Source organism: Rhipicephalus sanguineus, chromosome 4 (genome assembly GCF_013339695.2).
Source record: "Rhipicephalus sanguineus isolate Rsan-2018 chromosome 4, BIME_Rsan_1.4, whole genome shotgun sequence".
Taxonomy (NCBI): Eukaryota; Metazoa; Arthropoda; class Arachnida; order Ixodida; family Ixodidae; genus Rhipicephalus; species Rhipicephalus sanguineus.
Window position 1 is genome coordinate 16,217,516 of NC_051179.1, and position 16,712 is coordinate 16,234,227.

The 16,712-nt window shown below is 45.5% G+C and overlaps 1 protein-coding gene across 3 annotated transcripts in view; it reads left to right on the forward strand.

Annotated features, from left to right (window-relative positions):
• LOC119389486 (mediator of RNA polymerase II transcription subunit 13-like) overlaps positions 1 to 16,712 on the forward strand; it is a 121,860-nt gene that overhangs the window by 39,931 nt on the left and 65,217 nt on the right. For all 3 annotated transcript variants that reach the window (XM_037656773.2, XM_037656774.2, XM_037656775.2), the window contains exons 3-8: positions 3,699 to 3,783; positions 4,644 to 4,721; positions 5,475 to 5,635; positions 6,372 to 6,572; positions 9,407 to 9,926; positions 15,571 to 15,805. In XM_037656773.2, coding sequence (XP_037512701.1) covers positions 3,699 to 3,783; positions 4,644 to 4,721; positions 5,475 to 5,635; positions 6,372 to 6,572; positions 9,407 to 9,926; positions 15,571 to 15,805 — 1,280 coding nt within the window. The remainder of the gene's footprint in view (positions 1 to 3,698; positions 3,784 to 4,643; positions 4,722 to 5,474; positions 5,636 to 6,371; positions 6,573 to 9,406; positions 9,927 to 15,570; positions 15,806 to 16,712) is intronic.

Sequence of the window (16,712 nt, forward strand, 5' to 3'; positions counted from 1 at the left end):
TGTTGACAGCACGGAAGCATTAGAGCCTGCGAGGGCGTAAAAATGATAACGGAGGACATCACGCCACGCTGTTTCGATTGCCTCATCCAATGCCGCGATTTTTTCGGTGCATGTGCGTTTGCGTGTTAGCTTGGTAGCGGCGACGTTAGTACGCCATTCGACTTCGACACTGTATTTATAAACATCTTTTTTTTTTTAATTTTCATTAATAAACGGAATGACCTTGAGATAAGAAGTTCACTATGCTCGCCTTTTCAAGCACGCGTCGCAGGCCGCACGCGCTTTCATTGAGAAGGACAGCAGACTGCGATTACGGAGCTCCCAGTTTTGCGACCGTTTCTCAAGACGCTCGCCAAGCCCGGGAGAAATAAGAGCCGTTGGACAGTTGGAAATCAACGAGAATGCGCGGGGCGGCGCAACAGCACGTAGAGGGGGATCAATCGATGCGTGGCGTGCGTGCGGGCATTTGCCTGCTGCGCACCGCGAAAAACGGCGGCGAGGGATGTTGGCCCAGGGGGCCTCCTCCTCCCGCGCGCGCGAGACTCCGGGCCGAAAGGGGTCGCCGAGGTGGAGGCGTGTCGTGTCACGTGACAGCTCCCTACTCCACTGCTGCGCTCGTCGACGGCCACCGGCTCTGTTCTCGCTAGCATGCGTGGGTGGGAAAGGAGGGCGCGGTTGAGCGGATTCTGTAACGTGCCGGTTTCGGCGGTGGCCCAAAATTAGTCCATCGCACCGGAGCCGCTGACGGGTGCATCCAAATCCGGGGGCGCACACTCACGTGTTTTCGTATTATTGCTGCATCCGAGCAGTCTCTGTATGCACATTTTGCCACACAGATGGTAGCCGAGGAAAAGTCATGTCGCTAGCGCTTATACTCAGCATTTCTCTGAGAGAATGTGTGTCCTTTCCATAGGCATTCACATGGGAGGGTGCCAAGTCCACCCAATAGCTTTACTCAAGTTGACCTGTCCCATCAATGTGTGCATGGTTATGGGTTACCCATGACAATCGCAGTGTGCAGGGTTATGGCCGTGCATGTTTTGGACGGTAATGGCGGCCAAAGCCGCCTGACGTTGCACTCTAAGCACTGTTTACTTCCCACTTTTACCTCCAAAAAGCCAGGGACCAAAGGCAAACCATTCTAGGCAGCACGTCATACCGTCATTTTTCGTTTTTGCATCCATTGCAAAGCTCGATTTCTTTCAGATTCGTCCAAAAGGGGACTGAGGTGGGGGGTGCCGCAGTGAAACTTTTGCCCCCCTTTTAACTGACAACTATGCGCACACCTACGGTCCTTTCCCATTTCATTCCTGTTGTAAACCATTCACACTTTTCAGTAGTAGCTTGAATAAATGTCAGTGATGCCTGTAATGAACAGCAGTTGTATTGAAGTGTTCCTTTAACATGATTGGTCCAAATGACCTGAAATATTGTTCAGTGAAGCTATTGTTCAAGTCGTGGCATCTGTACCATGGTCAATTTCCACCGATTGCTATAATAAGACAGCTGTCACCAGATTTTATCATAATGTGCTCATATCTTCTGGAATGCTGTGCAGTGAAGCTGTTGTTCCATTCACAGCGTCAATTCATTCATGTGCTATTGACAATTAAACACAATTTTAGCCTCGAAGTAATATAAAAGTAAAAATGATGACTAGGAAATGAAGCATGCATTGAGTATGGCGACACTTGTGCAGCATATGCAGCCTTGTATTGACGGGTCTTGCAGTACGTACTGTGACATATGAAAAAATTAGCTTATGCTTCTTTGAAAGTTTGTGCATTGTGGGCCAGAGAATATATTAGCTGTACAGCAAGAAAATGGCAAAGAATAAATCAGAATGTTGCCACTGGTGATATGGCGTTCACATTTTATTCTTTATGGATAACCTGCATGCCTATTTACAGTCGATGACCGATAATTCGGACTCCACGGGGCACGTAAATAAGTCTGAATTATCGAATGTCCGAAAAAACGAATGCGTCAGAAAAAAAAAACTTTTATTGACACTTCAGGGTCCCGGTGGCCGAAAAAAGTTGTCAATGCGTTGCTGTCCGCACTTCCGCTTACGTGCAACCAAGACCGCCTGTATCTCTGCCAGTGTGATGTAGTCGCTGTACGATGACGAGTTGGTTTTGTTCATGAAAGCAACGCGTCTGTGCGGCGCACTTAGCGGTCGCACAAAGAGGCAGCATGAATGGCAGCGTGTTTGTGTTCTCACCTATTAAATGCGTGCACTACGCATGCAACTGCACCAGGCCACGTGCACTATCGAGCAGTTGACTGAAGATGCTTATTGTAAGGCTTGTCAGCGATTGAGCCGTACTGGCGCATTTGCCACCTGCTGCCATCACGCCTCCGTAGACGTCGCCGCACGGCGCCGTGATAGCGGCCCCTTGGAATTACCGGTCCGCTTCACCCCATAACAGTTCAGCATCGCGACAAAGCTGACTTTTGGACTCTGCTACTGTCGCAAACAGGTCGACTCGCGAAAGCGCTGGTTCGAACCTACGATGTGATAGACGTGGCAGAGGTGGGGGCTTCAATTATTGCCTTTCGGACCTGCAATTTGGGCAGAAAGTCCGAAAAATCGGACGCCGAAGAGTTTTAGTGTTCGAAATTTCTGACGTTCTTGACCATTGACGTCTATGGGGCTCATGACGGTGCCGCGAAAGCGTCCGAGTTTTCGAGCATGTCCGGAAAATCGTCGTCCGAAAAATCGGCAGTTGACTGTATCTGCCGCATTTTGTTGTCGTCGGCGGGGCCTTCGGCGCTGGCTGTGAGGGCACCGTTGGCGCCATTTAACTCAGATCTTTTGAGACAGCAGAGTGTAAAAGAAAGCAAGTCTCAAGATGAAAATGAATGTGCGCGCAAAACGCTTTACCGCAGACGCATTCGACAGAATGGCAGCAATAGCAGCGCAGCGCAGGGTACAGGAATCGGAATGTAGGATGTTCGTGATGTCGATACGATTTCCCACAGTTGACCAGTGCCTCCAAGATCGGCATTTCCAATCACAAATCTCTGAGGCATAAAGTAGCGATCGAAATAAAGTCTCATAGATCACCAATTAGGTTTCGTTTTGATCTCCGAGGCCATACTTTGTATGGTACGGGTGCCGGAGGAGATAATGGCTGGCGGTTCGGCGTGCGCGACAGTCTCGGACAGGGTCCGGATTATCAAATGTAGATCTCGCAGCTGTCCGAAATATCGGTTGTCTTTACACATTACTTCTGTGGGACCATTGGCGGTGCCGCGCGACTGTCCGAATTATGGAGCATGTCCGAATTATCGATGTCGGATTTGTCGGTCGGCGACTGTAATATTAGACCAGCTACTAGCATTTGAACGATGTCCAAACAGCGTTTTGTGCATTTGTTTCTTGAATAAAATAAAAAAAAACACTAATTAAGTAGGGAACTTTATATTTGCATGTCACACTATGACGTCGATTTCAAGTGTGTTTTTGTGGTATGACTTAGCCATTTGTCTGTGTAATCAAGGGATGTAAATACAATAAAAGAATATGCACTCCGCAAAAAGCACCATCTCCGTTGAGCAGCTTGCTGATGTGTCATCACTGAAGCATTGCCTGGAACTATGATTTACTGCAGCAGACCTATAAATTTTTTTTCTTTTTTGTTTTCATTTTATCAGCAGTCCAAGTATGTCTGAGCAAATAATTTTCTTTACAGACACAGAGCAAGGCAGCTGGGAAAATGGCCTCTCCTACGAGTGTCGTTCCCTATTGTTCAAGGCTCTACACAACCTTATACAAAGGTACGTCCCCGCCAATAAAATACCACTTGTCATGAAGGCCTCGGCATGTGCTAGTCTGTGCCAGTGAACAAAAAAAGAAAAATGGCTGCTGTGCATGCAAGGCAAGCACAAAAAGTACATAACACTGAATGTGTATACTGCTAGATGAATGTACGTAGAGACTTCGAAATTTAGCCTTTTCGCCAGTTTGTCTTATTGAGATAACTCATTCGGTCATTGGATATGTCACCATGCTCCCATAGTGCATGAATTGCCTGCACATTCAAGTGACCTTCATGTGTGCCAAACAAAGAAACGAGCTCTCGAAAATCCCCTTCATTCATTCATAGAGGTGGGAATTCTGAGTGTTCTTGAATGCTCTGTTCTTCCCGGAGTGTTCTTTTTATTGCACACAGAAGCGAAGAAAAAGCTGGCACCGACTGGCATACAAGGTGCTGGCATCGACTTACATACGTCTAATTTGCAAAAGATTAGGTGGGGATAATGCCTTCTCTAAAACTACAATTCTTAACCAACTTCCTATATTCATTATATGCGTAGCCATCTCGGCATTTTGGTAATGTTAAACCAGAGTATGGCATGGAATCTAGAAATACCTAACAGAAGTAGTTAAAGCCTCATTCTTGAGATGTCACCCATGCGGTAGTTGCATAAGTCTAAAGACATCGATTTGTATTGGGGCACTTCACTTGACTCAATAATATGGTAACCACAAGTGTAGCGTTGTTTCATTCTCGGGCAGTGGAACTTTTCATCGAGTGATGAGAAAATTTTATTTGCATCATCACCAGCTGTGAACATTATTTACTAACATGGTATAATCATTTAGTGTGTTCATTCTGCTTTACTTTCACTTGCAGGTGCCTATTATCAAGAGGATTTACCAGGATGGGCAAGTGGTTTCTTCAGCCCTGCGATAGCGCAGACAAAGATAGGGGGTAAGGACCGATTTTTTTTTTCTCTTATAATGTTGGCCTTATTAAAGGGGCACTAAATAGAAATGTTAAAGCTGATGTCATGATTTCTTCACTTGAAATAAAAAACTAAAATAATGCCCCCTATGCCTTCTTTTGCGTCTTTGGGTTGTGTCTAGGAACTGGGCCCCTTGGATTTATTCCCCTTTTTCCACAGATTGGCTGAGAACACTTTCAAAATGTTTTAGAGAAAAAGGAAACTTCTAAGCGAGCCATCGAAAAAGTTTGGTCGCTGTATTGAATTCGGTCAAGATTATGTTCACCATGACCTAGCTGCTGCCCTTTATCAGAGCTACCAGTTTTGTCAGAGGTCTATTGTAGTTTTGTGTTTTACGAAAGTTTTTGTATTGGTTATGCTCTATCGTAGACAAAAATGTCAAAAGAGGTGTTCTAAGTTGTCATACGTCTAAAATGTGCTCTTCTCCATGGATTGAATACCAAATTTCATTGCAGTCTGTAAATTAAAATGTTGATGGAAAATGACTGATGCCTATTTTATGTATAATTAAGAAGTGCTACCTGTAATCTCATCATAGTGAGTTTTTAAACCTAGAAGTATGTTCTGGTGTCTGAATTAACACACCCCTGCGAGTACAGGCAAACATGGCAACCCAAAGTATAATTGGAGCAGCTGCGTAATCTTTCGCACTTAAAACCTTTCTTGTGAAATATGCATTCTGCAATTGACTCCGTCTTCTCTAATTTCATATTTTCCAGGGGCTCCAGTGGAACACAGCTTTCATTTTCATTTCACTTCTTCGTACATGGTGACAGCACGGTGTGTGCCAGCGTTGATGTGCGGCAACACCCTCCCATTCATCGTATCTCTAGGCAGCACTTGTTGGCTGCACAGTCTGCTAGCCAAAGCCCATGTAAAGGTGAGCCATCGATGCGGGTGTGTTGTTATTGTGAGGGAAGTAATGCGAGCATCTTTACTGTTGCGTTTGTAATTTTGCCCAAAACAGCTGCTACAGCCTGGCCGCGCACATTCTTACTGAAGATGTGTTTTTTTATCCCCTTTCCTGGACGAAGTGTCTTCAGTCAAACAAAAGTCGGAGCACAGGCAGTTGCATTCGAGCTTTGCTTTTCAAACTTCCATGCAGCATTTTTTGATGTCCCAGTGCCTCGAACTTCCATTGCTGGTAAAGATTGAACAGTAGTTTCTTGCGTGTGGTGCTGCTTATGATGAGCACAGTTTGTTATAGCCGTTTCGCTTGTGCAGTTTGCTCTTGAGCAGTAGCGACATCAATGATGACGTGTTTACCTTGTATTGTTAACTGTCAGTACTCTTGGTGCTAGTTGTTTATGCTTTGAGTCTCTTTTCAATGCAAGACATTCAAAAATTAGTACTTGAACAGTTACTTTAAGTGGAGCTGAAGCTATAAGTGCCTGATGGTGTTGCATATTTTAACTTTTTCTTGCTCAAATGCAAAATAAAGAAAAATGCTGCCTGGTGCTCAGAGAGTATTTTTTGTCCTTAGTTTTATAACTTCTCTGTTAATTGCTTTTCAAATTGTAAGCTTCCTGTGTTCACCGCAATGCAAAGATTCATAGTAGTACTAATCGTTGGCCCTGTCCCTATTGTTTTCTTTCTTTCATTCCACTTTGTATCAGTGATTCTGGGACCCTATGGCCTGGCTGGTGTGCTGACAGGCCAGGGATTCAAGGAGAACGATGCGTCCACCCAGACCTTGTTGGCTGAGTGGCATCAGTTCTATCCACTGCCTCTTCTCAACAATTCAGCCCATCGGGGTGATGCAACTCCTTCAAGTGGAGATGAAGAACCATTGCCGTGTGCCCTTGAGGTCCTTGTAGGTGAGTACACATGTAAGCGCTAACCGGACCATATATATTGATATATTCCTCCATCCTACCCACTACATTGACTCAAGGAAGTGGACGCCAGTGCTGCCCCTTAAGACTTTATCCTCCCAATTATGGCTGCCAGGGAATAATAATGATTTAAGACAGATATGCAGCATGTATAAAGACAGAGACAAAGAATAATAATTAAAACCAGAGCATGGCACATCGCTTGCCAATTGGTACCTCACTATTTGCACACACTGTGCACTCTTTCTGTTAAGGTAATCCTATCTACCATGAATAAATTTAGCTGTAATTTATGAGTGATACTTCTTTCTGTCATGGTCTTAACCAAATAGTCTAGCAGCACAAACAGTAAAGCGATGATGATTTTGTGCCTTTCTTACGAGGCGTATTAGGTCACTTGGTACTGATGGTACCACATCAGTCTAACCTAACTTTGCAGCGACATAATTCTCCACTATATTAAGGGGGGACGTGGCTTTCGGTACCAACTTTCTTATTTCTTCATGGATTTTGATGAAAATTGGCACACTTATTTGAAATGTTTTTTTAATGCTACTGTAGAAATTTCAGGAATATATCTTTACAACTTTTTGATTTACAATATATTTCACCTTCTGCTCTTGTTCTGAGTCTGACTCGGTTAAAAAATGCGATAGGAAACTCGTTCAAAGTGCTATGCATTCTAAGATGTCTGATTAAGGGCATGACATTCTTAGATTTTTTTATTTGCAACAAAATTTTTTTTAGTTTTCATTTTTCATGAGGTGACTGTGCAACAGGCATCGAGGCTTTGTGCAACTCGTCAAATAGCTAATTATCAAAAAGCCATACTGAAAAAGCAAGAATGTCACGCCCTGAACTGTGCTTCAAGGAATATAGAACAAAAAACGGAACTGAAATAGACCCAGTGGGCAGTGAGAAATCAGCGGAACAAACGAAGCAGGAATCAAGAAAAGTCGTTTTGAGAAAACGGCTTTTAAAGTTGTACCAACGATATTACTTCATGAAAAGGCACTGGGGTCATAATCTTTTGAGTCCTTCGTAATGTGCACTTTCTTGAGTGCCATGTCTTTAGTTTGAGGTGCCTTGCTTCTCTAAAAAACAAGAAGATTGTGATCTTTAAGGTGTTTTATAAGGTTGGACCTCCCGCACATGTGGCCTTTCATCGGTTGTGCCTTTGTTTTCTTTCTTTTTTCTTAAAATCCTTTTCTGATATACAAAGAACATGTAGCATGAATTTTAAACGAAGTTATGAAGTGGTGTAATAGACATGACAAAAAAGATATTGTAATGGAAGTAGGTCATGTACTATGATGATTTGCCAGCTTTCTTGTATTCATGCTCTCATTAACATAATTAACAGTCTTGATTGCAATTGATCATTGAATCATTTTTATAGGATACTAAGAGCGGCTCTCATCATGGCAACCTATCTCTTCCTCCTAAATAACAGGCAGTCATAGCCAAGACATTGGTGGAATAGGAATTCCTTAGCAGTTTATTCAAGACGCGAACTGGGCAGATATCAATTCATCTCCCTGTTTCACTCGTCAAGCTAATTTGTAAACCTCGCCTGCGATGCGCTTCATCATTCACCCGGTCGCGGACACGGTTTTCTGCGAGGCTTTTATTTTTCCAGATGATTCATGAGCGCTTACGGCGATACCAAGCACGGCCCCAAGCGCGCCTAAATTGCATCACCAGTGCTTTATTTCACCTCTAAGTGCTCGCATAGTCCGGGAAGTCGGCACGCGATGTGCTGGGTGGCGGCATTCGGTGACGATGCGCAATATGCCTAGGTGCGGCGACGAAAAATAGGCGCGCAACGTGTTTGGCCTCGCATTGCGGGACGCCGACGCGCGCCCGCTGCGCGACGAGTTTGGCCGTGGGGTCCGCTGCCGATGCGTAAAATGACCATCCGCTGTACCGAGGAACCGGCGGGGGAAGCGCTTCGTTCCTTGCAAAGAAGCACACTGCCGCGAGTCCGCTAACGCGTTGCTCTTGCCTGCAAAGTTCGAGGTTCGTCTCGCGTGCCGACGCCGTGAGCGGAGTTAGGCCTAGTGACGACTCCGAGCAGTAGACGCGCCGGCCGCGGTGCCCGATGTTTCAAAGTACGTAATGCGTGGTCGCGAGTACAAAGAGTCGTCCTGCGATCATCTTCGTCACGACGTCCGAAGTGCGCATAAGCAGAACCTCCAACCACGGATCCGACGAGTCAACGCTAGAGAGTCGGTCCGAGACGCGCGTTTGCGATGTTCGCTACGAGTGCGGCGCGCCATCGTAATCCCACCGAGCTTCCGCTAGTAGCTGGCTGGCTCAGCCGCAGCTGGCTCCTCGAAGGGAGGAGCCAGCTGCGGCGGGGAATTTGAAGACGGAGAAATGCGCTTTCCGATGAGCCCAAGATATCGGCGCCCGGTGGCGTCGTTGCGGAGCTATGATTTTTTGAAAATCAGTGTTTTTTTGCGATTTCCCCAATAATTTTCGCCACCTCGGCAGGCGCAACAATTTTTTATAGCACTTCTACGCGGTTTTCGGTGAAGATATTTTGGAATCGGATATAAAAAGGGTTACAGAAACTGAAAACGTTATTTTCAAAAAATCGATTTTTTTGCCATTTTTCGCGATACGAAAGCCGCGTCCCCCCTTAAGTCTAAGGAGTCGTAGGTAGGGTTTGTGGCAATTTTGTGTATGGGGACTCGAATAATGGCCAGAATGAAATACCAAAGCTGTCAATAAAGTCTTATGTTGCCTGTGCGCTCTACGATAAAAGGAGGCAACTGGAAAAGGCTCAATTCCTTGAATGTCTTTTTCTGTAGGTGGTGTCAAGCTGCGGTATCCTTCATCCTACGTGTTCGTCGCCGAAAGTGATGAAATGGTGTCGGGACAGCAGACTGAGCCTTCTCAAGGCGCCGCCCCTGCGACTCCTGCCCCAGCAGCAGCGAGTGGGCCATTCGGCGCAGGAGGTGGCACGCATGGCAGCGCACCTCCTCGGCCACACAATTTTCCTGCCGGTGTCAAGCCCGGCATTCCACCCGGTTTGACAGCCGTTCTGACACCTCCTACATCACCCTGTGAGCCTGGCTACCTCCATGGTGCCATGATGGCTGCAAGGACTGCTAGTGGTGCCGCAGGGACGTCACAGTCCTCGCGGCCGGTGCGGCTGGCGCCCCCTGAGCCACCGATGGCACCCCACACAGCTCCCAGTGCATTGATTGCGCAGAAAGCAAAAGTGGCTGCGTGGCAAGACTCTCTGGTGTCCAGGGCTTGCGACGAAGAGGCTGGTGCTGGCTGGGAATTCTGTGACCCGTGCGGGCAGACGCATTGCTTCTGCTTCCGGTGTGTTTCATGGTGCTGATTATCGAGTCACTGATTTGCTTCTAGTGCGCTGCGACCGTCTACACTTGTATTCAGCTGCACATTGAAAGAATCCTGGTTGTTGAAACTAGCCTGGAACCCTCCACTGAGACGTATCCAGTAGAGCTCCAGTATTGCTTTGAAACGTGCACCCTTATGAAACGTTCAGTTCACGTCTCTGATTTCACATGATGAAGCACTTCGGTAGTTTTGTTTCTTCATAGATGTTTGTTGCTTTGAGTTAACAGAGGGTCTCAGTTCCCTTCTGTGCAGCTGAAATATTCCTGATGAGCAAGAAGTGTCATTGAAAATATCAATGCAATGAATTTAAAGGGAAAATACTTGTTCCTTTTGATTGCACATGTCATGGGGCCATTTTAGAACTGCCCCCTTTTGTTTTTGTAAAGCTGCAAGAATGCATGACTCACTGGAAGATCACGGTGCACCTGAGAAATGGGATGTATGGTGGACCTTTAAGCACAGAAATTCGCTACAGCCGAGAGCTTGTTAAAATTCTATTACATTGTTGCTGGGTGGTTTGGTAGCAGCCAACAGTATAACCTCATTACAACAGACCTTTATAGTGAAGAGGATTTTGATCTGTTCGAAAGGGAGTATGTAAAATCCAAGTTCTGTTACAACAGAGCTTTATGTAAACGCTGAATGAGTCTGTTATAACCGGAGAGAATTAAGAGTCACAAGCGTGGTCAAACAATGGATTTATTCTTAACGGGAGATGCGACTTCCTTACCGCGGAAAATAACACAAAAAATTCGATTTTCTGAAAGTCATATTTTCAGTTTCTGTAGCCCTTTTTCTATTTGATCCCAAAATATCTTCACTAAAAAACAGCACTCAAAAAGACAAAGACAAACAAGCACCAACTAGCCCAACTTGCCATTTTGTTACTACATAGAAGTGCTGTATAAAATATGATGCGCCTGCCGAAGTGGCGAAAATTAATGCAGAAATCGCAGAAAAAAAAGACTCTTTTCAAAAAGTCGTAGCTCCGCAACGGCGCAACCGGTCGCCACCATTGTAGTCTCGTCGGAAAAAGCATTTTTCCGTATTCAAATTTCCCGCTTCAGCTAGCTCCTCCATTCAGAAGCAAGCGTACAAAAAGCAAATGTTTGATGTTCGTTTCGAGGCCTCCGATTGGCTGCTTCTGCCATGTTGCTCCGGCACGTCTCGCCATTGGACCGATGCTCGCTCTGGGAATGCGTCGTCTGCTGCTTGTGCGTCGCGAGGTCACGGCTGTTGAAAATCTCACTACTTAGACGTGTTCTGTGTTCCTGGGTCGACGATCATTAGAATATAATTACACTTTACTTTGGCAGCTTCTAGCGGAAGCTCAATCGTCAGATTACTATATCGCGCCACACTCATCACGAACATCACAGACGCACGTCTCGGACAGACTAATATAGTTTTGACTCGTCGGACCCCCGGTTAGAGGTTCTGCTCATCAGAACTTCGGACCTCGGGATGAAGACCATCCGGAGACAACTCTTTGTACTCGCGATCGAGCATGACGTACTTTGAAACATTGGGCACTGCAGCCACGCAGATTGCAACCGAGCTCTCTGCTCGAAGTCGTGGCTATGCCTAACTGCGCTCACGGTGCCCACGTACACGACGAATCCGAACTTTGCGGGCAAGAACAACATCACGCTAGGGGACATGCGAAAGCGAAGAAGCTGCAATGTGCTCCGTCACAAGCAACGAATCACATCGCCCGCTGGCTCCTCGGAACCACGGATGGGCAATTTACGCTTCGGCAGCGTACCCCCCGGCCATGGTCCCCGTGCAGTGACTGCTCGGAGCAACGGTGGCAGCGGCTAGCAATTTCGCATGTCGGCACCCCAAAACGCAAGACCAAGCACACTGCATGCCGATTTTTCGTCGCCCGCAGCTAGGCATAAGTGATCATTGACAGACCAGAGATCGGCGGCCTTTGTTCTTAAATTGGTGTGTCGATATCCAGCACGCTGTTCCCGTCCCGAAAGTATGCCAAGCGATGTTTGAAGTCGGAAGTTATTGAATTTGGAATGTCCATGGTAGAAAAGCCCGTTGTAAAGGGGTGCTGACCACCTTACTGGCCTCAAATTTAGTCAATTATATCCGAATTTCCGCTGTACCAAAATCCATTGTAAACGAAGCTCAATCAATAGTACAGATAGGGAGGTTGGCATAACACCGCAAATTGGTCTGGAGTATCCGAATGTCTGTTGTAAGCAGATCCGTTGTAACGAGGTTATACTGCATTAATTAAGCAACATATCCTAAGGGCATGGTGCCGTATGTTTGGATTCTAATATATTGGATACATTATACGTTTGAATCTGAGGACATGGGTCACTTGGGAATTCCTTTGTTTCTTTGTGATTGGGGGTGGGCTGCTCAGTATTGTTCTTCCTGTTTTATGTGGAGCATGAGGCAAAGAAATCAGCTGAAAGCATGAAAAACATGCTACTAACTATGGGAAGTGGATCCCAGTCACAGCAGCTGCATTTCGATGGGGCAAAATGCAATGAACATCTGTGTGCTTAAATTTAGGTGCACGTTAAAGAACCCCTGGTGGTCAAAATTAATCCAAAGTCCACCGCTATGCCATGCCTGATAATCGTATCGTGGTTTTGGCACATAAAACCCCAGGAATTATTAACCATGAGAACAGGAGCTTACTTTATTTAACAGAACTGACTTGCAACTATAACACGTATAGTAAAATATGTCTATGCATGCATGCCAGTTTATAAAAGTTGCTTGTGCAAATAGAGTTGTTGGGTTGAGTGGGGCACACTTGTTCTTTCAATTCTGCACTCAAACATCTATTAATCTAAAATCAAAATTTTCATATTGTATTGCCGTGGTAACCAAAGCATTACAACAGCAGCATTGGTCAATGTGAGGAAAAAGACAGCGGGGAGTTTTGCAGATAGACTATCCGCCATCTTGGATGTATTTGCAGTTCTCTGTAAATAGCTTGTAAATGCATTTTCATTATACCTACCTGCAGCAACATGCTCATCAATGTTTTAAAGGGGCCGTGCAACACTTTGCGAACATGGTCAGAAAATGCAGCCAATCTCTAGTCAAGGCTCCTGTGAACATGTGGGCCAAATATTATAGCACTGTATGGGGCAGGAAATTTAAAATTACTTTTCAAAGACATCTAGAAATTGCTCGCTCTTCACTCAGCGAATTAAGTCGTCGATGGGTGCGACTACACCACTGGAGGGAAGGACATTGTCGTTGGCTGATTTGAATATTCTTGTGCTGCACAGTTACCACGGCTGCCACGGGGTGCCACCACGTGCTGACACCGCACTCAGTACTGTGCTATATTTACACAGTAGCGACACTAGTGTGTCCGTGATCCTACTGAAAGGGAGCTTATGCATTCAAATAAGGAAGATAAAGTGCTCGAGGTCATGACGTGCGCAGACGAAGCTTGTACGCTCGTCGAGACGAAAGGACAGAGAAAGCACTCAAAGCATGTGATGAATCCTTGTAACTCCGCTCGTACTTGACGATTTCAAAGATTTATGTGGCAGTTGATTATAGAGGCGATAAACCCCAATAGTGAGTTGATTCGATGATTACTTGGGAGAGTGTTGCAGGGCCTTCTTAACCGCCAGTGGTGGGACTTATTGCCATATTTGAATTGCTTTCAGTGAGTTGTCCTCAATTGGCAGACAAATAAAGTTTGGTTGCACCAGCTGGAGAAAAGTTATCATGCTAATGGGCACTCGTTTGGCTTCTTTATTCCTGTCATTATATAGTCATACCGTTCCTCGCTGCTCTAACTTGTTGGTCAGTCAGACAAACAAAAATCGCACCATCTCCCGCTAAAGGGGACCATGAGGCGATGCGAAGCAGTGTTTCGGCATGTAGAGCCCGCGTTATAGAGGTGTAGTGGTGAGGGGGAAAGGGGAAGGGGAGAGGTGATGTGGAGAGGGGAGGAGAGATGGGGAAAGGGGAGGGGGGAGTGGGGAGGGGGAAATCAGAGGGGAAAGGGAAAGTGGAGAGGGGAAGTGGAGAAGGTTTGCGCATGCGCAGTAAGGGTGGTCACGCCGCACACCACCACCACCGGATTGAACTCCGCCATAAGATGCTTCACATCTAAAAGTAATAATAGGAAAGTCACAAATAATGCTGGGCCAATGCGTGCTGTGTCCGCTTATGCTGCTGACTTCAGGGTCTCCTGCTCCGTTCTGGCCACCTGTTGCATCGCTTAGCTGCTATGCGATGGCTTAGTCGTGCGGCTGTGCACAAGGTTCCAGATTTCATTCTTGATTTACCACAAGTTCACGGGGGCAGAATGTAAAAATGTGCATTGGATAAAGACACCCAAGTAGCCAAAATTAATCGACTAACGCATGCCTCAGAAACTTATGGTTTCACCACGTAGAACCGCAGAATATTATTTGTCCTGTTCACGACAGCTGCATTTCAGTTGGGATGAAATGCAAGCACACTCATATACTTACACATAGTTTCTCATTAAAACCACCAGGTGATCAAAATTTATTCAATGTTCCCCATTACAGCATGCCTCATAATTATTTGGGACACAAAGCCCCTTACCGTATTTACTCGAATATAACGCCAATTTTTTTTCATATTTTTACTACCTGAAGTCAATCCTCTCGTTGCAATTGAATACCGAAATTCAAGTGCAATAATGCACGCGATCATTTTATTTTAGTTTTATTTTTATCTTCCTGGAAAGTCAACCCTTGCATTACAATTGAATAAATACGGCAATTTAATTTTTCTAGAGTTGGCTGTATGGTGACTTGCATTCTTATTCAAGCAACATTGGAAGGACCTTTCACTTACCTCTGCTTTATTGTTGGTAAATTTTTGCAGCCGAACTGCAGTTTCTTGGTCTGCCGATTCAGTAAAAAGAAATCCAGTTTTTCTCGACTTGCAGCTTCCAACAAGTACAGAAATCATTATCCATGTCTCTGCAGCACCTAACTTGACAGTGGTTAAGGTGCACATACAAAGGCAGTTTATCGAGTCTCTGAGCGCAGTCCATACAAGTATTTTAAACGAATTGGCTCATCAGAAATATACCGTATTTACACGATTGTAAGTCGACTGGAATGTAGGTCGACCCCCCTAAAATCGTACATCAAGAGAGAAAATAAAAGTGCGAGAGCATTTCATAAAGGAAATTTATTTACGATGTCGCTGAAAAAAACAAATTTTGGTGTGCAAAGCTGGCTTCACCACAGTGCTTCAAAGCTATGCAGAAAAGCTAGCTTCGTGGCAATACGCGGGGATTTTCAGAAAATTTTCGAAACTAGTTTCAGTTTCGATTGTAAGTCGACCCCCCAACTTCGAACTTCAAATTTTGATAAAATTGGTCGACCTACAATCGTGTAAATACGGTAACTTGAAGCAGTGCGAAGAGACTCGTACATCTCCTGTTTGTGACTTTCTCTCTTCGCCATGCTCTTAAGTTACATTCAAGTCAGGTTTGAACGATTTAGACCAGAATATCTTTAATATTTGAGCAATTAGAGAAGAGTAGTAAGAGAAAAATGTATTATTGTTAGAACAAAGTTACAAATAAACCATGTCTATAATTGTATATTGACTGTGCCGTGCGCAGGTGTAACCGCGGCACTCGACCCTGTGCGGCTGCTACCACGTTGGGCACCGGAAGTCTGGTCAGCAGGGGCCCATCTCCGAGCCCGTCAGGCACTGCCTCTGCCAAGAAACCCGGTGTCGACAAGAGCCCCGCACATTCCTCCCTCACCAGCCAGGCAAAGCCTTCTTCGCGAGGTGGCACTGGCAGCAACAGTGCACCTTCCACTCCGTTCCACCGGCGCAGCCCTGTGCCTGGGGTACGTGAACCCTCATTAACTAGACGCAGTTTGACTCCCTAATGTCATGCAACGATCTTGCATACCCAGAAAGGATGCTTAGATCAGGTAGACAGTTATAGGCATTGGCTTGTGGACAACATGTTCACTTAAAGTGCATGATTAGGCAGATTTACAGATTTTGTCTCTGCAGCCTAAATCTTTCGCCGCATGCCAGTTTGTTGAGCAGGAAATGCTAAATGGTATAGAAGAAACACACTCCACCTTTTGCAAACAGCAGGCTTTGCCTGAGATAGTGCAGCATTTCTATGCTGATACTGCTCCTTTTGACTCTTTGTCAATTGCTCGAATGACGCTGTGCTTGCGTTATAACTAGGGGTGTGCGAATATTCTAAATTTCGAATATTTTTCGAATAGTGTTTCCTATTCGATTCAATTCGCACTCGAATTTTACTATTCGAACTATTCGAACTTCCCAAAGACAAATACAGTCAACGTCAGATTGAAAGTGACCCCTTCAGATTTTCGATGTGCTTCACCTCATTACACTCTCGTATCGCGGCAAAGCTGCCTTTCAAGCTCCGGTACGGTCGAACTTGGCCATGAGACAGTCAACGTCCAATTGGAAGTGGTCCCCAAAGGTTTTAATATGCTTCACCTCATCACACCCCCGTATTGCGGCAAAGCTGCCTTTCAAGCTCCGCTACGGTCGAACTTAGCCAAGACACAGTCAACGTCCAATTGGAAGTGGTCCCTAAATTTTCAATATGCTTCACCTCATCACACCCCCGTATTGCGGCAAAGCTGCCTTTCAAGCTCCGCTACGGTCGAACTTGGCCATGAGACAGTCAACGTCCAATTGGAAGTGGTCCCCAAAGGTTTTAATATGCTTCACCTCATCACACCCCCGTATTGCGGCAAAGCTGCC